This window comes from Xenopus laevis, chromosome 1L (assembly GCF_017654675.1).
Source record: "Xenopus laevis strain J_2021 chromosome 1L, Xenopus_laevis_v10.1, whole genome shotgun sequence".
Lineage (NCBI taxonomy): Eukaryota > Metazoa > Chordata > Amphibia > Anura > Pipidae > Xenopus > Xenopus laevis.
The window spans coordinates 164,934,090-164,953,631 of NC_054371.1; the positions used below are offsets into that span (position 1 = coordinate 164,934,090).

Here is a 19,542-nt window from a genome sequence, read left to right on the forward strand (position 1 = left end):
ACAGGCACGATTGCTACTTTACTGGCATGACAGGAAGACACCACCTTTGGGAGAAATGTCTCTGGCAGTCTGAATTCTGTGTTGTCCTGTTGTGTTTTCAGATGTGGTTCACTCCTTAAAGGAGAACGAAACCACCCTAAAGAGCATAGCCCCATCAACTACCCTCCAATGTCCCCCTCCTTGATTCCTCCCGGCATAGTCCATTACTGCAAAAAGTGTCCCTAAATTTCACGTTGACTTATCCATGCAGCATAGCACAGCGGAGCTCACAGGCTCCAATTTCCACATCTTCAGCCAACACTAGGCTATTTTGGAGCCAGTCTGGTATTCGCACCAACTGTGTATGCACAGGAGAGCTCCATAATTTGCTGAAGGGAAGGAAGAGAATCCAAATATAACCGAAGATAGCGCCCACAAGCTCCAAAGTGCTACTGAGGCTTTTCTCTTTAGGGGGGTTCAGTTCTCCTTTAACAAACTTTGAATCAGTGACTTGAGGGAGGGGGCACAAGGGTCATAATTGTCTGATTTTGAATCTGACCTGCATGCTAAGGATCAAAAGCAAACTAACTGAATAATTAAGTCCCATTAAAGTCACTGACTAACTCAGTTTGAGAGTTAAAAAAGCAGGAAGTTGTGTTCTTATCTGTTATGTTAGACATCCAGTCACTCCAGCCTTTCTAGATTACATTTTTGGCTAACTATATTAGAAATATTTTTTATTTTGCACAGCCTATCTATTTACCCTGTTTTAATTTTTACACTGAAATGTTACTTTAAGGCTGACACCTGCATCTTTTTCTGTAAGACCGAAAAGAAGAAATTCACAACTACAGAAAAAACTTCATGATGACAAACACCATTTCCTAATATCTCTTAAACCCTATGATACTAGTCGTTCTCTGTTGCTGGTTTTCTAGCTACTAAGAGCATGTTAATGAAGGTGTCTGCAAGTCCATCCTGAACCTCCATTTCAGGCTGACTACCAAGGGTCTGCTGGCAAATCTAGGCTGTTGTGAAAGAGGATTTCTTCAGACTCATGCAGACCATATCTTCCACCTTGTCCTGTCAAAGTAGCAGTTGTAATTACAAGTATCTATTTGGATGTCCAGAAAGACTAACTGTTGTGAAGAAACCAAATTAGAATTCTGATAATTTACAAGCCATCTGTGTTCTGCCAGTACTGTAAAGTAAGTTGCAAATGGTGCATATGTTTTGTTTGCTGGATGCTTTTAGTCAAACATTATCAAAATAACTGAAATATGCCTCGAAGGGGCAGGAGTGCCATTACAGCAAGCAAAACTTTTGAAAAGGTTTTCTGTAAAGATGCTAGCCCAAAAGGACATTAACACTATGTTTTCCCAGGACCAAAAACTTTATGATGAGCTTTGCTTTTGAAAATTGAGATATGAAGATAAGCATCCTGCAGACCTAACTTCACCAAACAATTGTTCATTTGTATGCTTTAAAAAATAACAAACGTTTTCTACTCTGAATGTCTTTACCCTTAAGAAAAAGTTTGGGCAATCTTGGAAAGAGGTCCAAGATCAGCCACAGGTCTCCAGTTATTTTTCTTCTGAGGAAGATTGGAGAATAAACTCTTATCTTTCATTGTTCTAAAGCAGGGTTGCCCAAAAGGTAGATCGGGATCTACCAGTAGACCTTTAGCTGATGATCAGTAGATCCCAACACTGTCAAAAAACAGCTTGTCTATATCATCCTCCATCTTTCCATTTAGATATCTATATATAAAGTTAAGGTTACATAAGAAGTTGTTTGTTAAATATAGCAATATAAATTCTCATAAATCTAAATAATATTTAAGTAATATTTTCCATGGAACAGAATGCTAGCATCTTTTATGGATGTAGATCATAATGGAATAACATCACTAAAAGTAGACCTTGCTTTTGTAAAGTATAGGAACTTCTGTTCTAGAGGCACTGCTGAAACATCATTTTTCCGCAAGAGGTCTAATATTTGGCATCACCAGTTAAGCTTATAAAGTTCTTGGACATTTTGATTCCAGAAAGACCTCTGTATAGGGTTTTCTTACAAATTCCGATAGGTAGCCCTGAGAAATTTCTAAGGCCCAGGTCAGAAGTCATGTTTGCCCAGACAGCCGGGAACTAAAGCAATCCTCCTCTAACAGATGTCTGCTGGCCATTGACACCATTAGAAAGATTAGGGGGATTATTTACTAAATCTTGCATTTATCTAATTTATTAAACCAAGCTCGACCAAACTCCGTTCCATGAATTTATCTAATTTATCAATAAAATAACTCAAAAAAGTCAGTTCAAACAAAAACTTGATGCCCAAATCAGTCAATTTTTTCGTGTTATCACCGAAAACCCCCAAATATTTTGGATTATTGGACGAAACCCAGCACAAATAATGATCTTCAAATTGTAAGAGGGACATCTGCCATTGAGTTTTAGTAACCTCAACAGGTTTGAGATGGCGGATTTTCGGATTTTGATTTTTTGCAGCTTCGACAATAAATCTCGAAAAATTTTATTTTTTTTCCTCGAAAAATTTGAGTTTTTGCCCACAAAACCTCGACCAGAAAAAAATCGAGGTTTAGTAAATAACCTAAATAACCCTCTAAGACTTGTCTTGTTTGAAATGTCTCTTGTTAACTCTTGTCATTTGATTTTGCATTGGACTCTTACTAAAAGGCTGTTTAGTAAAGGTTCTTTCCAGTATATAGGATTTAGCTTCCTTAAACAATGAACAGACTGGTGCCTATCTCTCTGTCAGGGAGCCGGGAGCGCCCTCTGGGGAGAAGTCCGGATCTAGGAGGAAGCCCCTCACGAGGAATCAGGGTCGTGGTATCCAGGGGTAAGGCAAGAGAATAATCAAAGTCCAGGCACAGGTCAAAAGACAGGCAGAATACAAACAAAGTCCAAGGCCAGGCAGGGGGTCAATGGCAGGCAGAGAATCAGCGAAGTCCAGGTCCAGGCAAGGGGTCACAACAAGGAATCAGGCAGATAAGCAGAGGAAACAGCAAGGGAACCCAGGAATACTCAGGGAACAGAATCCTATTTTCGGGCCCATCTTGGCGCCTCAGGCGTCCTTTTATATTCGAATTTGGCGCCCTTGCGCCAGCGTCAGCGCGCCCGCGACCGTCGCGCTGCGCTGACGTCACGGCGCCGGCGTCGGAACCCACGTGGGTTGCCTGGGCGCCGCCATTTTGGATTCTTCGCCACCGGGAGCGGACGCGACTCCTCGCGCTCCCGGCGGTCTTGACAGTACCCCCCCCCTCACGGGGGGCCTCAGGACCACCGGGACTTGGTTTCTGGGGAAACTTGGAGTGGAAGTCTCTTACCAAACGAGGAGCATGCACATCACGGTGTCTCTCCCAAGAGCATTCTTCGGGGCCAAAGCCCTTCCAATGGATGAGGTACTGAAGGGACCCTCTGGAGATTCTGGAATCAAGGATTCTCTCCACCTCGAATTCTTGTTGACCCTCCACAGAGACGGCAGGAGGAGGAGATTGGACATCAGAGAAGCGGTTAGAGATGGTGGGCTTCACCAGGGAGACGTGGAACACGTTGGGGATTCTCATCTCTGGTGGGAGTTGAAGTCTGATGGCTACGGGGTTAATTATCTCCAAGATGGGGAACGGACCCAGGAACTTCGGACCCAACTTGGGAGATGGCACCTTCAAGCGAATATTCCTGGAAGAGAGCCAGACACTATCACCCACCTTGTAGGGAGGAGAGGGCCTTCTACGGCGATCCGCGAAAGTCTTGTGGACTAGAGCACTCTTCTCCAGATTAGACTTGGTTGCAGCCCAAATAGCAAGCATATGGGCTGCCAGATCATCTGCAGCCGGGACGTCCGACAACACGAAGTCCTGAGGAAAGGCTTGAGGGTGCTGTCCATACACCACCATAAACGGAGACCTTCCTGTGGAGGAATGACATGCATTATTATGAGCAAACTCCGCCCACGGGAGGAGGTCAGACCAATCGTCCTGGCAAAGAGACACGTGGTTCCTCAGGAACTGTTCTAAGGCTTGGTTCACACGTTCAGCTGCCCCATTCGTCTGCGGGTGGTAGGCAGACGAAAATTGAAGTGTTATTCCCAAATCTTTACATAGGGAACGCCAGAACTTGGCGGTAAACTGGGTGCCTCTGTCGGAGACGATCTCCACCGGGAAACCATGCAGGCGGAAGATGTACTTAATAAAGAGTTGGGATAATTCCACCGCAGAGGGTAACTTCTTCAAAGGAATGAAATGGGCCATTTTGCTGAAGCGGTCAATAACAACCCAGATCACAGTATTCCCACCGGAGGGAGGAAGTTCGACAATAAAGTCCATAGAGAGGTGCGTCCATGGACGAGAGGGAACCGGCAAAGGCTGTAACAACCCGCTGGGGCGGGAATGGCTAGGCTTAGAAGTGGCGCAGACATTACAAGCAGCCACAAAGTCCTTTACATCCTTGCGGATATCAGGCCACCAGACTAGGCGCCTCAAGAGTTCAAGGGTCTTGGCCGGACCAGGATGTCCAGCTTGCCTGGAGCAGTGGGTTTGTTGTAGGATGGCCAGGCGAAGTTCTGGAGGGACGAAGGCCATGCCAATCGGAGTATCTTGAGGAGCCAAGGACTGCCCAGCCAGAATCTGGTCGGCAAATTGGGGATACAGAGAGGCAATGATCTTGACTGGTGGAATGATTGGTTCTTGCCTCTCAGGGTCACGGTCCACCGGAGTGAAGCTACGAGACAAGGCGTCGGCCTTCAGATTCTTGGAACCTGGGCGATAGGTCAAAACAAAGTTAAATCGGGAAAAGAAAAGGGCCCACCTGGCTTGCCTGGGATTTAGCCTCTTGAGGGACTGTATAAACTCCAGATTCTTGTGATCTGTGAAAATCTGGACAGGAATTTCAGAGCCCTCCAGGAGGTGACGCCATTCTTCAAGGGCAAGCTTGACTGCCAAGAGTTCCCGATTCCCGACATCATAGTTCTGCTCTGCGGATGAGAACTTCTTGGAGAAAAACGCACAGGGGTGCAATTTCCCATCAGTGGAGTGTCTCTGAGACAGGATAGCTCCGGCTCCGACTTCAGAAGCATCAACTTCGATGCAGAAGGGTAATGCAGGATTGGGATGTCGGAGAACAGGAGCGGAAGTGAAGGCCTCTTTCAAGGACTGAAAAGCTTCTATGGCAGATGGAGGCCACAGGCCGGGTTTACCCCCTTTCCGGATGAGGGCCAGAATAGGTGCAATGCGGGAAGAGAACCCCCGGATGAACTGTCGATAATAATTAGCAAATCCGATGAATCTCTGGATTGCCTTGGTACTCAAAGGGAGAGGCCACTCCTGGATGGCCGACACTTTCACGGGGTCCATCTCAAATCCCTCTGGAGAGATAATGTATCCTAGGAAGGGGATCTTGGATACCTCGAAGACACGAGAGAGTACCTCCTTCACCTGGGAGCGATGACTTTCAAGGTCCTTGGAAAAGATCAGGATGTCGTCCAAGTATACGACTACGAACCTTCCTAGGAGATCTCGGAACACATCATTAACAAACTCCTGGAAGACGGCAGGGGCATTGCATAGGCCGAAGGGCATAACGAGATATTCATAGTGCCCATCCCGAGTGTTGAATGCCGTCTTCCATTCGTCACCCTCCCGGATGCGAATGAGGTTGTAGGCCCCCCGGAGATCCAACTTGGAGAAAATCTTTGCCCCTTTCAGCTGGTCAAAGAGCTCAGCAATCAGGGGCAGGGGGTACCTGTTCTTCACGGTGATCTTATTCAGACCCCGATAGTCTATACAAGGCCGAAGGCCTCCGTCCTTCTTCTCCACAAAGAAGAACCCAGCCCCTGCAGGAGAGGTAGAAGGGCGGATAAACCCCCGCTGGAGATTTTCTTGGATGTACTCCTTCATAGCGGTAGTCTCTGCAGGAGAGAGAGGGTAGGTGCGCCCTCTGGGGGGCATAGCTCCTGGCAGGAGTTCAACCGGACAGTCGTAGGAGCGATGTGGGGGAAGGAACTCTGCAGACTTTTTACAAAACACATCGGAAAATCCCTTGTAAGTGAAGGGCAAAGTCTTTAATTCCGCAGAGGAGACATTCACCTTCTCGAGGGGTTTTGGCGGAAGGCAATGTTGCAGGCAAAATAAACTCCAACGAGAGATCTGCCCAGTGGACCAGTCTATGGTGGGGTTATGCAGACGTAACCACGGAAGACCCAATATTACTGGAGTAGAAGGACAGGGGATGATGAAGAATGAAAGTTTTTCTTGATGCAGCGCCCCAACTTGTACAGATAGTTCCGCCGTGAACTTTGTGACGAATTCAAACTCCAGGGGTTTGTCATCTATGGCGGTAATTCGCAGGGGTGAAGACAATGGAAGCAGGGGAATCTTCATGCGTTCGGCAAAAAAGGCATCCATGAAATTACCATCCGCTCCGGAGTCGAGGAAGGCCCTTTCGAAGATAGACTTACTTGCCAGGTGAATCTGCAAAGGAAGGAGAAGTCTGCGTGAATTTTCTTGATACTTCTCCTGAGGACCTCGAGTGATGCCCCCTACATGAGAAACCTGAGACATACCTCGGGGTACAAAACTCTTGGCTTTGGCAGGACAGGCGTTGGCAAAATGGGAATGCCCACCACAGTATAAACAGAGACCTGCCATACGTCTTCGGAGTCTTTCCTGCTCGGAGAGGCGAGTCTTTCCTACTTGCATAGGTTCCTCCAAGGGAGACGTCGACACATGAGTCACAGGAACAGCGGGTGTTTGCAGAATCGGCCTTTGAAAGCGAGGGGCCAACATGGGAGAAAATCGTCTGCTGCGCTCTCTCTCCACCTGGTGCTCTCTGAGACGAGTGTCCACCTTAATGGATAGAGCGATCAGCCCTTCCAGGGTGTCAGGAGTCTCTCTGGAGACGAGATCATCTTTGATGCGGATGGATAGGCCTTGGTAGTATACAGCCTTGTAAGCGTCATCACACCAGGAAGTCTCCGCCATCAGTGTTCGGAAGTCTATAGCGTACTCATTGACACTGCGGCTTCCCTGCCGGAGCTGCAAGAGACGGGCAGGGGCGTTCGTAACCCGACCTGGAGCATCAAAGACTGTGCGAAAAGCTTGGAGAAAGTCTTTAACATCATAAGTCACCGGGGAATTCTTCTCCCAAAGAGACGTTGCCCACTCCAGTGGCTTGCCTTCCAATCGAGACATCACATAACCCACCTTGGAACGCTCACTTGGAAACTGTGTGGGTTGGAACTCAAATTGAATTTGGCATTGTGTGGCAAATCCCCTGCAGGCTTGTGGGTCCCCACTGAAGCGAGGGGGAGGTGGAATGCGAGGCTCACCTGTCGGGTAGCTTGCGTTCGTAGAGGCTGCCGCCATGGGGGGATCTCCAGTAAGTGGAGCAGCGGAGGGCGTAGAAGGCACTTGAGCTAGCAGGACATCGAGTGCTTGCCCAATGCGAACCTGCTGGTTTTCGTAGTCCTCCATGCGGGATGCCAGTCCGCGGAGCGCTCGTCCGACATGAGGTGTGGCTTCCTCAGAAGGATCCATGGCCCGAAAATAATGTCAGGGAGCCGGGAGCCCCCTCTGGGGAGAAGTCCGGATCTAGGAGGAAGCCCCTCACGAGGAATCAGGGTCGTGGTATCCAGGGGTAAGGCAAGAGAATAATCAAAGTCCAGGCACAGGTCAAAAGACAGGCAGAATACAAACAAAGTCCAAGGCCAGGCAGGGGGTCAATGGCAGGCAGAGAATCAGCGAAGTCCAGGTCCAGGCAAGGGGTCACAACAAGGAATCAGGCAGATAAGCAGAGGAAACAGCAAGGGAACCCAGGAATACTCAGGGAACAGAATCCTATTTTCGGGCCCATCTTGGCGCCTCAGGCGTCCTTTTTATATTCGAATTTGGCGCCCTTGCGCCAGCGCGCCCGCGACCGTCGCGCCGCGCTGACGTCACGGCGCCGGCGTCGGAACCCACGTGGGTTGCCTGGGCGCCGCCATTTTGGTTTCTTCGCCGCCGGGAGCGGACGCGACTCCTCGCGCTCCCGGCGGTCTTGACACTCTCCTTTCCAGTGGGAATCTATCTCTCCTTTCCAACTTCAGAACATCCATTGAATTGATTACTATCTTAATGTCATTGATAGTGTGAATCAAGTTATCTTTAGCATGTCTATTTTGAAGATAGCCTTCCACCTAAACAGAATACATGGTCCTGCTTGTAACATTGACAAATAATTGTTCCAGGTATAACTGTGACTTTAAAGTAACTCACTAGTATAAGGAAGGCCTGCCCTGAGCATACAGCATAAAGAAGCAGATACATCATACATAAATAAATAATTGGAAGACACTGCAAAAGCTCACTCCAATTCCTTAATTCCCCTTAATGGGACTGCACTAGGCAAATCCATTATGGAAAAGGACCTTGGAGTCCTTGTAGATGATAAACTTGGCTGTAGCAAGCAATGCCAGTCTGCAGCATCAAGGGCAAATAAGGTCTTGAGCTGTATTAAAAGGGGCATAGAGTCAAGGGAGGAGGGGGTCATTCTTCCACTGTATAGAGCACTGGTAAGGCCCCATCTAGAATATGCCGTACAGTTTTGGTCTCCATCTCTGAAACAGGACATTATTGTATTAGAGAGGGTACAGAGAAGGACAACTAAGCTGGTAAAAGGTATTGAAAATCTTAGCTATGAGGAAAGACTGGCAAAATTGGGGATGTTCACGCTGGAGAAGAGGCGCTTAAGGGGTGATATGCTGACTATCTATAAATATATAAGGGGATCATATAATAATCTCTCTAATGCTTTATTTACCAGTAGGTCTTTCCAGCTGTCACCCATTCCGATTAGAAGAAAAGAGGTTCCGCCTAAATATTCGGAAGGGGTTTTTTACAGTGAGAGCTGTGAAGATGTGGAATTCTCTCCCTGAATCAGTTGTACAGGCTGATACATTAGATAGCTTTAAGAAGGGGTTGGATAGCTTTTTCGCAAGTGAGGGAATACAGGGTTATGGGAAATAGCTCATGGTCCAAGTTGATCCATGGACTAGTCCGATTGCCATTTTGGAGTCAGGAAGGAATTTTTTCCCCTCTAAGGCAAATTGGAAAGGCTTCAGATGGTTTTTTTTTGCCTTCCTCTGGATCAACTGGCAGATAGGTAGTTAATAAAAAAAAAAAAAAGTTGAACTCGATGGACATGTGTCTTTTTTCAACCTTACTTACTATGTTACTATGTTACTATGTAATTCAAAGTAACATTATTGAAATACAGGCAAACTTAGCCTTATGCGTTTCATGCTGAACCACTTAACCATAGTCCTGTTTCTTGTAGGTGTATATTATTCTTTTTTATAATCTTGGTGCCCTGGCACCCTACATCATTCATGGCTGTCCCCCTTCTACCTCCAGTGTCAGTCCTGCCTGCTCCTTACTGTATAAACAGGCTAGCTTGGACTTAATGACACCTTTTCTCTGTTTCTGTCCTTTACTGACTATATTTGTCAATATAAGATGAGGAGAAACTGTTTAGTGTCTGTTAAACCTGCTCCAACTATTTCATCATTAACGTTTTCCATGTGTGCCCTGACCAGCCCTCCCTCATCCTGCCTCTTTCCTACGCTTTCATTTCCCTCCATGTGCCCAGCACTGGACTCAACTTCCTTTTGCAGGAAGAGATATACAAAGTAGAATACAATATGCATCAGGCCTTTTGCACGTTCCTCTTCATGAATTTACTCTTCCTGCTGCCTCACACGCCTTCAGGTAGGTGAGGAGATGGCATGTTGCTCAGGGCGATGGCCAAACTTAATAGCTGCAACATAAGGAAGCAATGAAATGTTCGATTTTACAACAGGGGATAAAACAAGCCTGTAAAGCTTTCCGCCCATGCAGCTGAGATCAGAAAACAATGTTTGTAGAGATAGGACACATGTAATATAAAATAAAACGTAGTCCACTGGCACAGATAGGCAATATTAGAGTTTCAGAATGCCTCTGTGTAGGGCTAGACATGGGGCCCCATGCAATGCAACACTGCAAAGAAACTGAACTAAAGGACGGGAAAATATTACATCAGGGATATCTATCCTGCATTCTATCCTGCATTCCTTCAGCCTTTCCCTCATTAAAGGGGAAGTAACCTTGAAATTAACTTGTAGTTTGATGTACACAGTGATATTGTGAGGAGTATTTTTTTTAATGTGTATATGTTTTAAGTAGTTGCCTCAGAAATGCTTTGCTTCAAAATTCTGTGTTGTTGTAAGCATGCAAGCATCCAGAAAATAGAACAATCCTGGGGCTGCATACTTATTGTTATTAATATTATTATATTATCTTTTTCAAACCCTTTCCTATTAACTTCCAGTTTGCCATTCAAACCCGTGTCATGTTACTTCAATGTGTCCTCTTCAAATAAGTCAAAACTTTACTTTCAAAGCTGATAACTGCAGAAAAAAAATGGGATGTCCTCCCAAATAATAATTTCTTTCTCTTTTGCATAATGAAACCATATAAATCGAATTTACTTTCTAATATACTTTAATTGTGTTATTTGTGAATGCATTTGCATTTTAAAATAGTTTCTCTTTGCTGTTTCTTTGGTCTTTCTCTTTGCCATTCTACAGATCCAAAGTGTAAAAAAATCATATCTCCTCTAGCCAAGGCTCCTGCTCCCAGAATGTCTTGCATGGTTATGTTATTTGTTTTCTTCCCAGGTCTGGTAAATACAGTGCAGTTGTTGGAAATGAAGACTTGGCAGGAATAATGCTGACTATCAATGTCCCAAAGTATTATTATTGTTAACATGTATTTATAAAGCATCAACATATTATGTATTGCTGTACAATAAATGGGTGTATACTTTGAACTTACAGTACATGATTACATACAAAATCAACTATTAGCTAGTACAAGAGTTAAAGAGGGCCCTGCCAAAAAGAGCTTACACTCTAAAAGGAGAAGGTGTATGAGCATTCAGGAAGAAAGTGAGGGGACTGACAGATAGAAACCGCTTTGAGTAGCAATTACATCTAGAAATAACTTTAAAATAATTGAAAATGTTTAATCAATATAAGTTGCTAATATTTACATTTGGTGCACATCCTCTTTAAATAATTCTAAAATCACTTCATAAAAATAAAAAGTGAAAATAGTGCTCACCTCAGTAGGTGAACATTTCAAAGCTCTCTTTCCTTACTGTATATAGGAGTTGTAGGGGCATATTTATTGAAGGGTGAAAACAGAGCAAACACTTTGATAGCATGTCCCTGAAACTCCTTTACAAGTGAACAGAAAAATAGAATTGTTGCTGGTGAACTGCAGTATTCAGTAAACTCTGTCTTCAATCTTTGATTAATTTGCTTCTCTTTGCTGATTTCAGTGGGAACTTCCCTTTTGAGTACCTATACCATATTTTGTCATTTTCCCCAGGGAAAAAGTTCCGGTGGTGCACTCTTTCTGATTTGGAGCAGAGAAAATGTTCTCATCTTGCACGGACTCTGCAAACTATACTACCTGCTAGTCATGCTTTCTCCAGGGTCTCCTGTGTCAGAGCCCACACTACACAGGATTGCATGGGCAAGATAAGGGTAAGAACACAGATTGTGGGGGGGTCAATTATCAACACTGTGCAAATTTGCCTGTGGGCAGTAACCCATGGCAACCATTCAAATTGTTGCATTTAATTGTTCTACCTCCAGCTGTCTGAAAAGCCACATACTGATTGGTTGCTATAGATCACTGCCCATGCATGGACAAATATGCTAGTGTTAATAAATGAGCCCCACACTAACTAGCTATTCTTGGATTTCTGTGCGGAAATTCTGCATGTGCAATTTCTTTTAAGAAAATCTCTTACTGTATAATAATCAACTTAACATTTAAAACGTAATTACGTAATATTATTAAACTTCTGACAAGTTTTTTTCTTGTTTTTTCTCTTTTTCCCTTTCTTTTTTTTTCTTTATAGGGAAATAAAGCTGATGCTGTGTCACTGGATGCAGGGGATGTGTATACAGCAATCAAGCAGTATGACCTGGCCGTTGTAGCAAAGGAACGACACTCAGATGGTATTATAAGCACTGACTTTTCCAAAGTTGTTTTAAATCTTCTTGCACCACATTTATTCGCATGAAATGCAAATGAAGAAGTAATAATGATTTTTTTTCCTCTAGGAAGTTGTATATACGCTGTGGCCGTGGCCCGGCGTGGCACTCTTAATATCCGCAAGCTATTTAGAGCTCGCTCTTGCCACAATGGAGCTCGATGGACATCAGGTTGGAATATCCCCTTTGGATTTCTCCTCTCAAAGAACCTTTTATATTGGGATGAGGAAGAGCCACTAAGTAAAGGTGATTACCAACTCTGTGTCCAACTTAAGGTAGTGACTTACATCAAAATAGTAGGTTAATGCACCTAATCGTTACTTCAATAAGTACAGAGGTACAAACCAGGAAAACAGCTCACAAATGTATATTGGCAATAATCTGCAACTAAGTTGCATCAATGTATATGCACATTTCCACACAGATAATGAAAGATTATTTTACTAACCTTGCTATTATTGTGATAGGAACGTTTAGACTGCCTGCTCTGTATGATATATAAATCCTTGTTAAATTTGTACTTCCTAATTCAATTATTTGACACGGAAAGCTTAATAAATACAGTTAAAAAACAAGAATAAATCAATCTTTATTTCCGCATGAAAGGGGTACAGACTTATTTAAAACACCAGATCACTGATTCCCCCAAATAAAACCATGTAGCCTGAAAGCGCTAACCAACTCGTACTGGGATCAGAACCAATTGTTCACTGACACGAGATCCCAGTCCCAATCAAAGTGTCCAAGTGCAAACCCATAAAATTCACTACAAGACAAATTGTATGGAAAAATGTTTTTTTTATATCAAAATCACATCCATTTACAAAGACTAGTATAAGTACATAAACATACTATATACATGCCATCCAAGTATTGGCAGACAATATTGAAAAGAGCAAAGAAGACACATTGTTTCTGCAATACTACAGGAAGTAGCATTGCCTTTCTTTTTAATGGGTTTCTGAAAAATAAATGCCTGCAACTGCAAATCTCCAAAAAAGCATATACCCAATTGATTTTTATGGGGTTTGAATTCATTTCGGAAGATACATATTGGTACATTCAGGACATTCAATTCATCAGAGGAACACACTTAAATGTTTCCCCCTCCCATCACCCTTTCTGCCTATATCTCCTGCTCTGGACCAGGTCAAGGAGGAATGGAATTACGAGAGCAAAGAGTGCAATTGATCTCTCTACAATAAAAGTGTCAAATTTATGATAAAAAAAATGTCAACTTCGGGGGTATTATTATTATCAATAATAATAATAATATAGACCCAGCAATATGATATTAGAATAAATTCCAAGCTTTGGTGCTCCAAAACTAAATAATAGAGTCATAGAGTCTTGCATTGTACTGTCATACTAAAAGGTGAACTACCCCTTTAATACATTTTCTTCATTTTGAGTAATTTTCATAATAGTGGAGGATCAGTCCTCATTTTCCCCTGTACTAAAACATCAATATTACAATCAGACATGTGCACCTAAAGTTACTTTAGTGATTTCTAAATCAGAGCCATGGTTTGTTAAATGAATAACTGCTATTTTCCCCCCTCACAGTTGTAAGTGCTTATTTTAATGCCAGCTGTATACCAGGAATTGGAATTGCTTCTCCCAACCTGTGTGAGCTATGCCAGGGAACTAAATCCTTTGTACGGGACAGAAATCATTTCTGTGAGATTAGTAGCAATGAACCATTCGCTGATTCTGATGGAGCATTCAGGTACAGTTCAGATCAAAGTCATCAGTATTCATATATGAATAGTATTAAACGTTAAATATTATCTTGTTCTTTTTGTATGCAACCTACTTTAAAGTGATACTGTCATGGGGATTTTTTTTTTCAAAATGCATTAGTGCTGCTCCAGGAGAATTCTGCACTGAAATTAGTTTCTCAAAAGAGCGAACAGATTTTTTTATATTTAATTTTGAAATCTGACATGGGGCTAGACATATTGTCAGTTTCCCAGCTGCCCCAGTCATTTGACTTGTGCTCTGATAAACTTCAGCCACTCTTTACTGCTGTACTGCAAGTTGGAGTGATATCACCCCCTCCCTCCCCCCCCCCAGCAGCCTAACAACAGATCAATGGGAAGGTAACCAGATAGCAGCTCCCTAACACAAGATAACAGCTGCCTGGTAGATCTGAGAACAGCACTCAATGGTAACATCCAGGTCCCACTGTGACACATTCACTTACATTGTGTAGGAGAAACAATAGCCTTCCATAAGCAGTTCCATCCTAAAGTGCTGGCTCTTTCTGAAAGCATATGACCAGGTAAAATAAACTGTGATGGCTGCCTACACACCAATATTAACTAAAAAAATACACTTGCTGGTTCAAGAATTTAATTTTATATTGTAGAGTGAATTATTTGCAGTGTAAACAGTGTAATTTAGAAATAAATACTGCATCATAAAAATCATGACAGAATCCCTTTAATTCCATGTACTTGTACTGTTACACTTAGGCATACTAAGATTACTTATTCTTGCACATTTTTCTATGCAGGTGTTTGAAAAATAGTGCAGGGGATGTAGCGTTCATGGATCACCTGGCTATAATGACTCCAACTGGTAATACTTTTACTTTTTTAAAGACTGCAGACTGGCTTCATTGATGACTGTTATAAAGCAGAATGTATATTCCCTGTATATTTTATATTATAAATAATATAAATAGCCCTTACATGAGAAGCAAAGTATATACATTATTTAAATATGTTAGCCATTACATCGAGAGTAACATATGACCCCAGCAATAATTTGTGCTTCTTACAGTACAGACAGCTACATGTAGTAGGTCAGCACTACTTCTTGTGTCTAAAATATGCTCCAGGCCCATTTGGGTCTAGAGCAGTCCTAAGATTTATTTTGTGTTTTTAAATTTGCATACAAATATGGAACAACTATAGGAGGTGCATTACGCCCACTCAAATCCCCTGCTTTGTGGCCTAAGCACTTTTGCAAAGTCAAATGGCAGCTGGCCATTTGTTTGCATTTTACACACTGCCATTGGTCCTGAATTGTGCAGGTGTGTGTGCTCAATTTTGCCTGTGGCAGGCAGTAAGAACAGGGCTGGTCTGTGCCCCCTGATGCTGCAGTCTGCACCTTGTGTGTTTGTTTGTTTACTTTGAGAAAGGTCACTGGCTGTGACCAAAAAATTGGACTACCTGATAGATATATATCTTGACAAAAAAAAATCACAATTCTCAGAATAAATTTGCTTCTCATTTGTTTTCAGAGTCTGACATGGAGCAATTTGAACTCCTTTGTCCTGATGGTTCCACAGCAAATTTAAGCTCCTTCCAGTCCTGCAACCTGGGTCAGGGACCCGGAAAAGCAATTGTCACTCGTGGTCACCTCCACAGAGTCACCAAAAGATTTCTTGTGCTGATCCAGGTAAAATCTTACAAAACTCAGGATTGTTTGTTGGGATGATGTCAATATGCGCTCTTTTTAAAGTGGACCTGTCACCCAAACATAAAAAGCTGGATAATAAAAGTCCTTTTCAAATTAAACATGAAATCCAAATTCTTTTTTTATTAAAGTGGTCATAGCTATTATAAACTCATTTAAAAACCGCAGCTCTTAATAAAATATTGTCTGCCCCTCCTCTATGCCTTAGACATAGAGGCGGTGCAGGCAATTACTTTCATTTTCCATTCAGCACTTCCTAGATGTCTCTGTTCTCCCCACATTCCCCCTGTTCTTTTAACCATTTAATTGTGTAGCCAGTGCATGGGGATGGACATCGGGTCCCCCATTCTGGTGCACAAAAAAGATTCTGAGATGATGCAATGTTTGCATAATCTCTGCATACAAAAAAAGAAGACCAACTGAAGCATTGCTTAGAATAGGTCCATCTATAACATATTCAAGATTAATGTACTGTTAAGCTTTGAGAGTGCAATGTGCATTAGATGTGTATTTGTATCTATGAAGGAATAAAAGTGATTACAAATAACAGAAAAGCTTAACAATATTTAGAAACAGATGCTTCAGGCATATGCACCAGATGCTGTTGTTTTATCTTATTTTCTGATATGTGTTCCTCAGGATCTATTTGGCCTCACTGGGAAAGCAAAGCGACGATTTTCTCTTTTTAATTCATTACCCTTTGGGGGACAAAATCTTATGTTTCATGACTCTACTCTGGAGCTGCAAGTCCTGGGCAATGAGGCTGATGTGTCTTCAGTTCTTGGGATGGATTATGTGGCTCTCCTTAAAGGACTTGGACATGAAGGTAACTGTGATGCACAGAATATATGTGGTAAAAGCTTTTGCAATTCAATGTATTTTTATCCCAGTATTTTATCCTAGTAATCTTCCGCAAGAAACATTGTACAAACAAACCCACCGAATTGCTGTCATAGTTTGCTCCCAATTGACTGTTGCCATAGTTATCTGTGCTCGGTACAAAATAAGTACAAGCATGCAAACTGGGATATACAGTATAACCACACATTTATGGTTTCACTGACTTGTGTTTATTCTCTGTTCAAAAATTATTCAAGTAATGTGAGTGATTTGGGACTGATTGCCAGGGCAAATACTATTTAACAATATCTATAGAAATAAGTCAAATCAACAGCAAGTCCAGTTGATTTGACTTATTTCTATAGATATACCATGATCTGGATGAATGAGAATCTTCACAAACACCATTTAACAATGCTTAGCATTGCTTATTTGTAATATAAGGTTGGTAGGGGATGCAGATTAGTGGCATTTTCAAGGGCATAAGGTAGTCTGAATCTACCCGTGCCCTGATGTGTAAATACATAGAGGTAAAACTATTTAGTTCTATACCCAGAGAGACAAAAAGATTTGGCAGACCTGTGTGGCAAAATAAAGAAAAGGCTTTATTTTGCTGTGCTGGATAAAGTTTGTGAGCATTAGGGAGAGCCTGTTTCTATCTCTTGCCTGTGGATACTTTGGCCACTGTGTGTTCCATAGGGTGAGGACAGGTCTTGCTCTTGTACCTGCCTTGTGGGAGCAGCTATTACTTTCAAAAGGAAAGGTACCTTGGGGCAGGTAGCGCTACCTTGGGGAAAGGGACACTGAACTGACAGGAGTGATTCTGCATTTATCCACCCGGTGTGGGACTGTGGCATTGAGAGGAGTTGATAGTCACAGATTTTCCAGAGTAAAAGCTATATTGTGTGATTTGCATTTACAGTTACTGAATACAGTTTACATAAAGTTTATTTGTTTTTTGCAAGCTGTGTGTGTTTTATTTTTCCTAGTGGAAATCCCCTGAGGTGTGCTCCTCAGTGTTCCCTAGGTGGAGGCACTGCACTGTAAATCCCAGTTCCCAGTACATTCCCTGGATTGCCAAGGGTTTATTGCAATTTAAAGAGAGAGTAACCAAATTAGGGTTATAATTAAATAGCTATCCACATACATACAAATATCCACACATACCCTTCTACTAAATATTTATTTAGTCCTTATTGCAGGGTTATTACAGTCACCCTTGTATAGTTGCAGTATTGTTAAATACCCATTCACCTCTAAATTTCAACTACCTGGCATTCAGGTGGTGTCTCCCCTCCATTGTGTTAGGCCTTCCTATGAAACAGGAATGAGAATGGTGTTTAGTTTGTGGGGCAAACCTCAGATGAGATTAATGCATTTCCTCAGGAAGATAAAGGGCAAAAATGCAGAATGGGCCACTAGGAATATATTCTGTTTCTTTAAAGATTCACTAAGGGTCGAATTTCGAAGTTAAAAATACTTCGAAATTCGACCCTCGAATTGAAATCCTTCGACTTCGAATATCGAAGTCGAAGGATTTAGCGCTAAACGTTCGATCGAACGATCGAAGGATTTTTCGTTCGATCGAACGATTAAATCCTTCGAATCGAACGATTCGAAGGATTTTAATCAAACGATCGAAGGAAAATCCTTCGATCAAAAAATCACAGGCAAGCCTATGGGGACCTTCCCCATAGGCTAACATTGACTTCGGTAGGTTTTATCTACCGAAGTAGGTGGTCGAAGTATTTTTTAAAGAGACAGTACTTCGATTATCGAATGGTCGAATGGTCGAACGATTTTTACTTCGAATCGTTCGAATCATTCGATTTAGATTGAATTCGAACGAATTTAACCAATTCGATGGTCGAAGTACCCAAAAAATACTTCGAAATTCAAATTTTTTTTCATTCGAATCCTTCACTCGAAGTTAGTGAATCTGCCCCTAAGAGTAAAACTAGAACCAAATTATCCGATGAGCACCTTGAGAATTCACTGAGAATAGCAACTACTTCCATTCAACCGGATATTGATAGATTAGTTTCTACAATGTCAACAATCCCACTAGGTTTATGATACCCTCTTTTCTTTTACAATAAAATAAATCAAAAGTTAGCGTTAGTGTTTGTGTGTATTTCAAGTGTGGCCCCAGGGAAGCCAAAAGGTTGGACACCCCTGCTTTAGAGTCTCTAGAGGTCCATTATTATAATTATACATTTATACATTTGGTCAATCCTAATAACTATTGGGTGATGGCAAACCAAATATCCATCAAAATTCTCTCTGTGTCAGCACTGTATATATTCCATTTGTGTCTTCAGGTATTTCACTGGATCACAGTGTCATCCGCTGGTGTTGTATCAGCACAGCTGAACTACAGAAGTGTGAGGACTGGGCAATGAATGTGAAATCAGATCCTCTAGTCTGTACCCTGGCGACATCTCTTACGGGCTGTATTGAGATGATCAAGGTAACATTAAGTACACATATAAGCGGTCATCTATCTCAGCACCTTCAGTGCAGATGCAATTGTTCTAATGGCAGTTGGCACAATTTCCCTATTCTATTTGTGCATCTGAGCTGTGCCTGTTGATTAAGGACACTGTGGGAACCCTGGAGCTACTGCCTGGTTTGGCAGTAGCTCCATGGTTCCCCTGTATCAATAGGTGCAGATGTACTCAATTTGGAACAGGAAGGTTTAAGAGGGTAGTGGCACCATATGCAACTATATGGAATTGCAAGGAGCACATGTTAATGCAAGTACCTTTGATTATTAGAGTTTTCTCACAACTGAATGCGGGAAACTTGTTGGCCCACAACTGCACTTGTGGTAAACAGGCCTGGATTTTTGGAAAGGCCACCTAGGCCCGGGGGGGGGGGGTTTGGCATGCTGCCCAACCACACCCACATTGTTCAAAAACACTGGGGATGCACTGGAGACAATATTTTTTTTTCATTTCCTGTGCGCCAATCCCCATTGCTCCTGTACCCCTGGACAGGACAGGGGTGACGAACAGTAGTGGGCACCCACTATGTATATCCGGCCCTGGTGGTAATAAAAAAAAGCACACCACAGCAGCCTTCAAAGGAAATTAGGCCATTTCTGGGTTCAGGCCCAGATCCGTGGGTATGTCCGTGGGTATGGGGCGCCATCTGAACTGGGGCCCAGTCCCCAGTAATTGGAGAAACCGCAGC

The 19,542-nt window shown here is 42.7% G+C and overlaps 1 protein-coding gene across 2 annotated transcripts in view; it reads left to right on the plus strand.

Moving 5' to 3' along the window:
* Positions 1-19,542, plus strand: part of LOC108716024 (saxiphilin) — a 36,971-nt gene that overhangs the window by 5,312 nt on the left and 12,117 nt on the right. Inside the window, exons 1-9 of one of the 2 annotated variants that reach the window (XM_018261772.2) lie at positions 9,595-9,742; positions 11,408-11,565; positions 11,946-12,045; positions 12,151-12,327; positions 13,648-13,810; positions 14,600-14,664; positions 15,332-15,489; positions 16,147-16,333; positions 18,669-18,817. In XM_018261772.2, the coding sequence (XP_018117261.1) occupies positions 9,676-9,742; positions 11,408-11,565; positions 11,946-12,045; positions 12,151-12,327; positions 13,648-13,810; positions 14,600-14,664; positions 15,332-15,489; positions 16,147-16,333; positions 18,669-18,817 (1,224 nt within the window). In that variant the 5' untranslated portion in view covers positions 9,595-9,675. Of the gene's footprint in view, positions 1-9,594; positions 9,743-11,407; positions 11,566-11,945; positions 12,046-12,150; positions 12,328-13,647; positions 13,811-14,599; positions 14,665-15,331; positions 15,490-16,146; positions 16,334-18,668; positions 18,818-19,542 lie in introns of those variants that run through there. The other variant, XM_041566559.1, reaches the window with a different exon arrangement.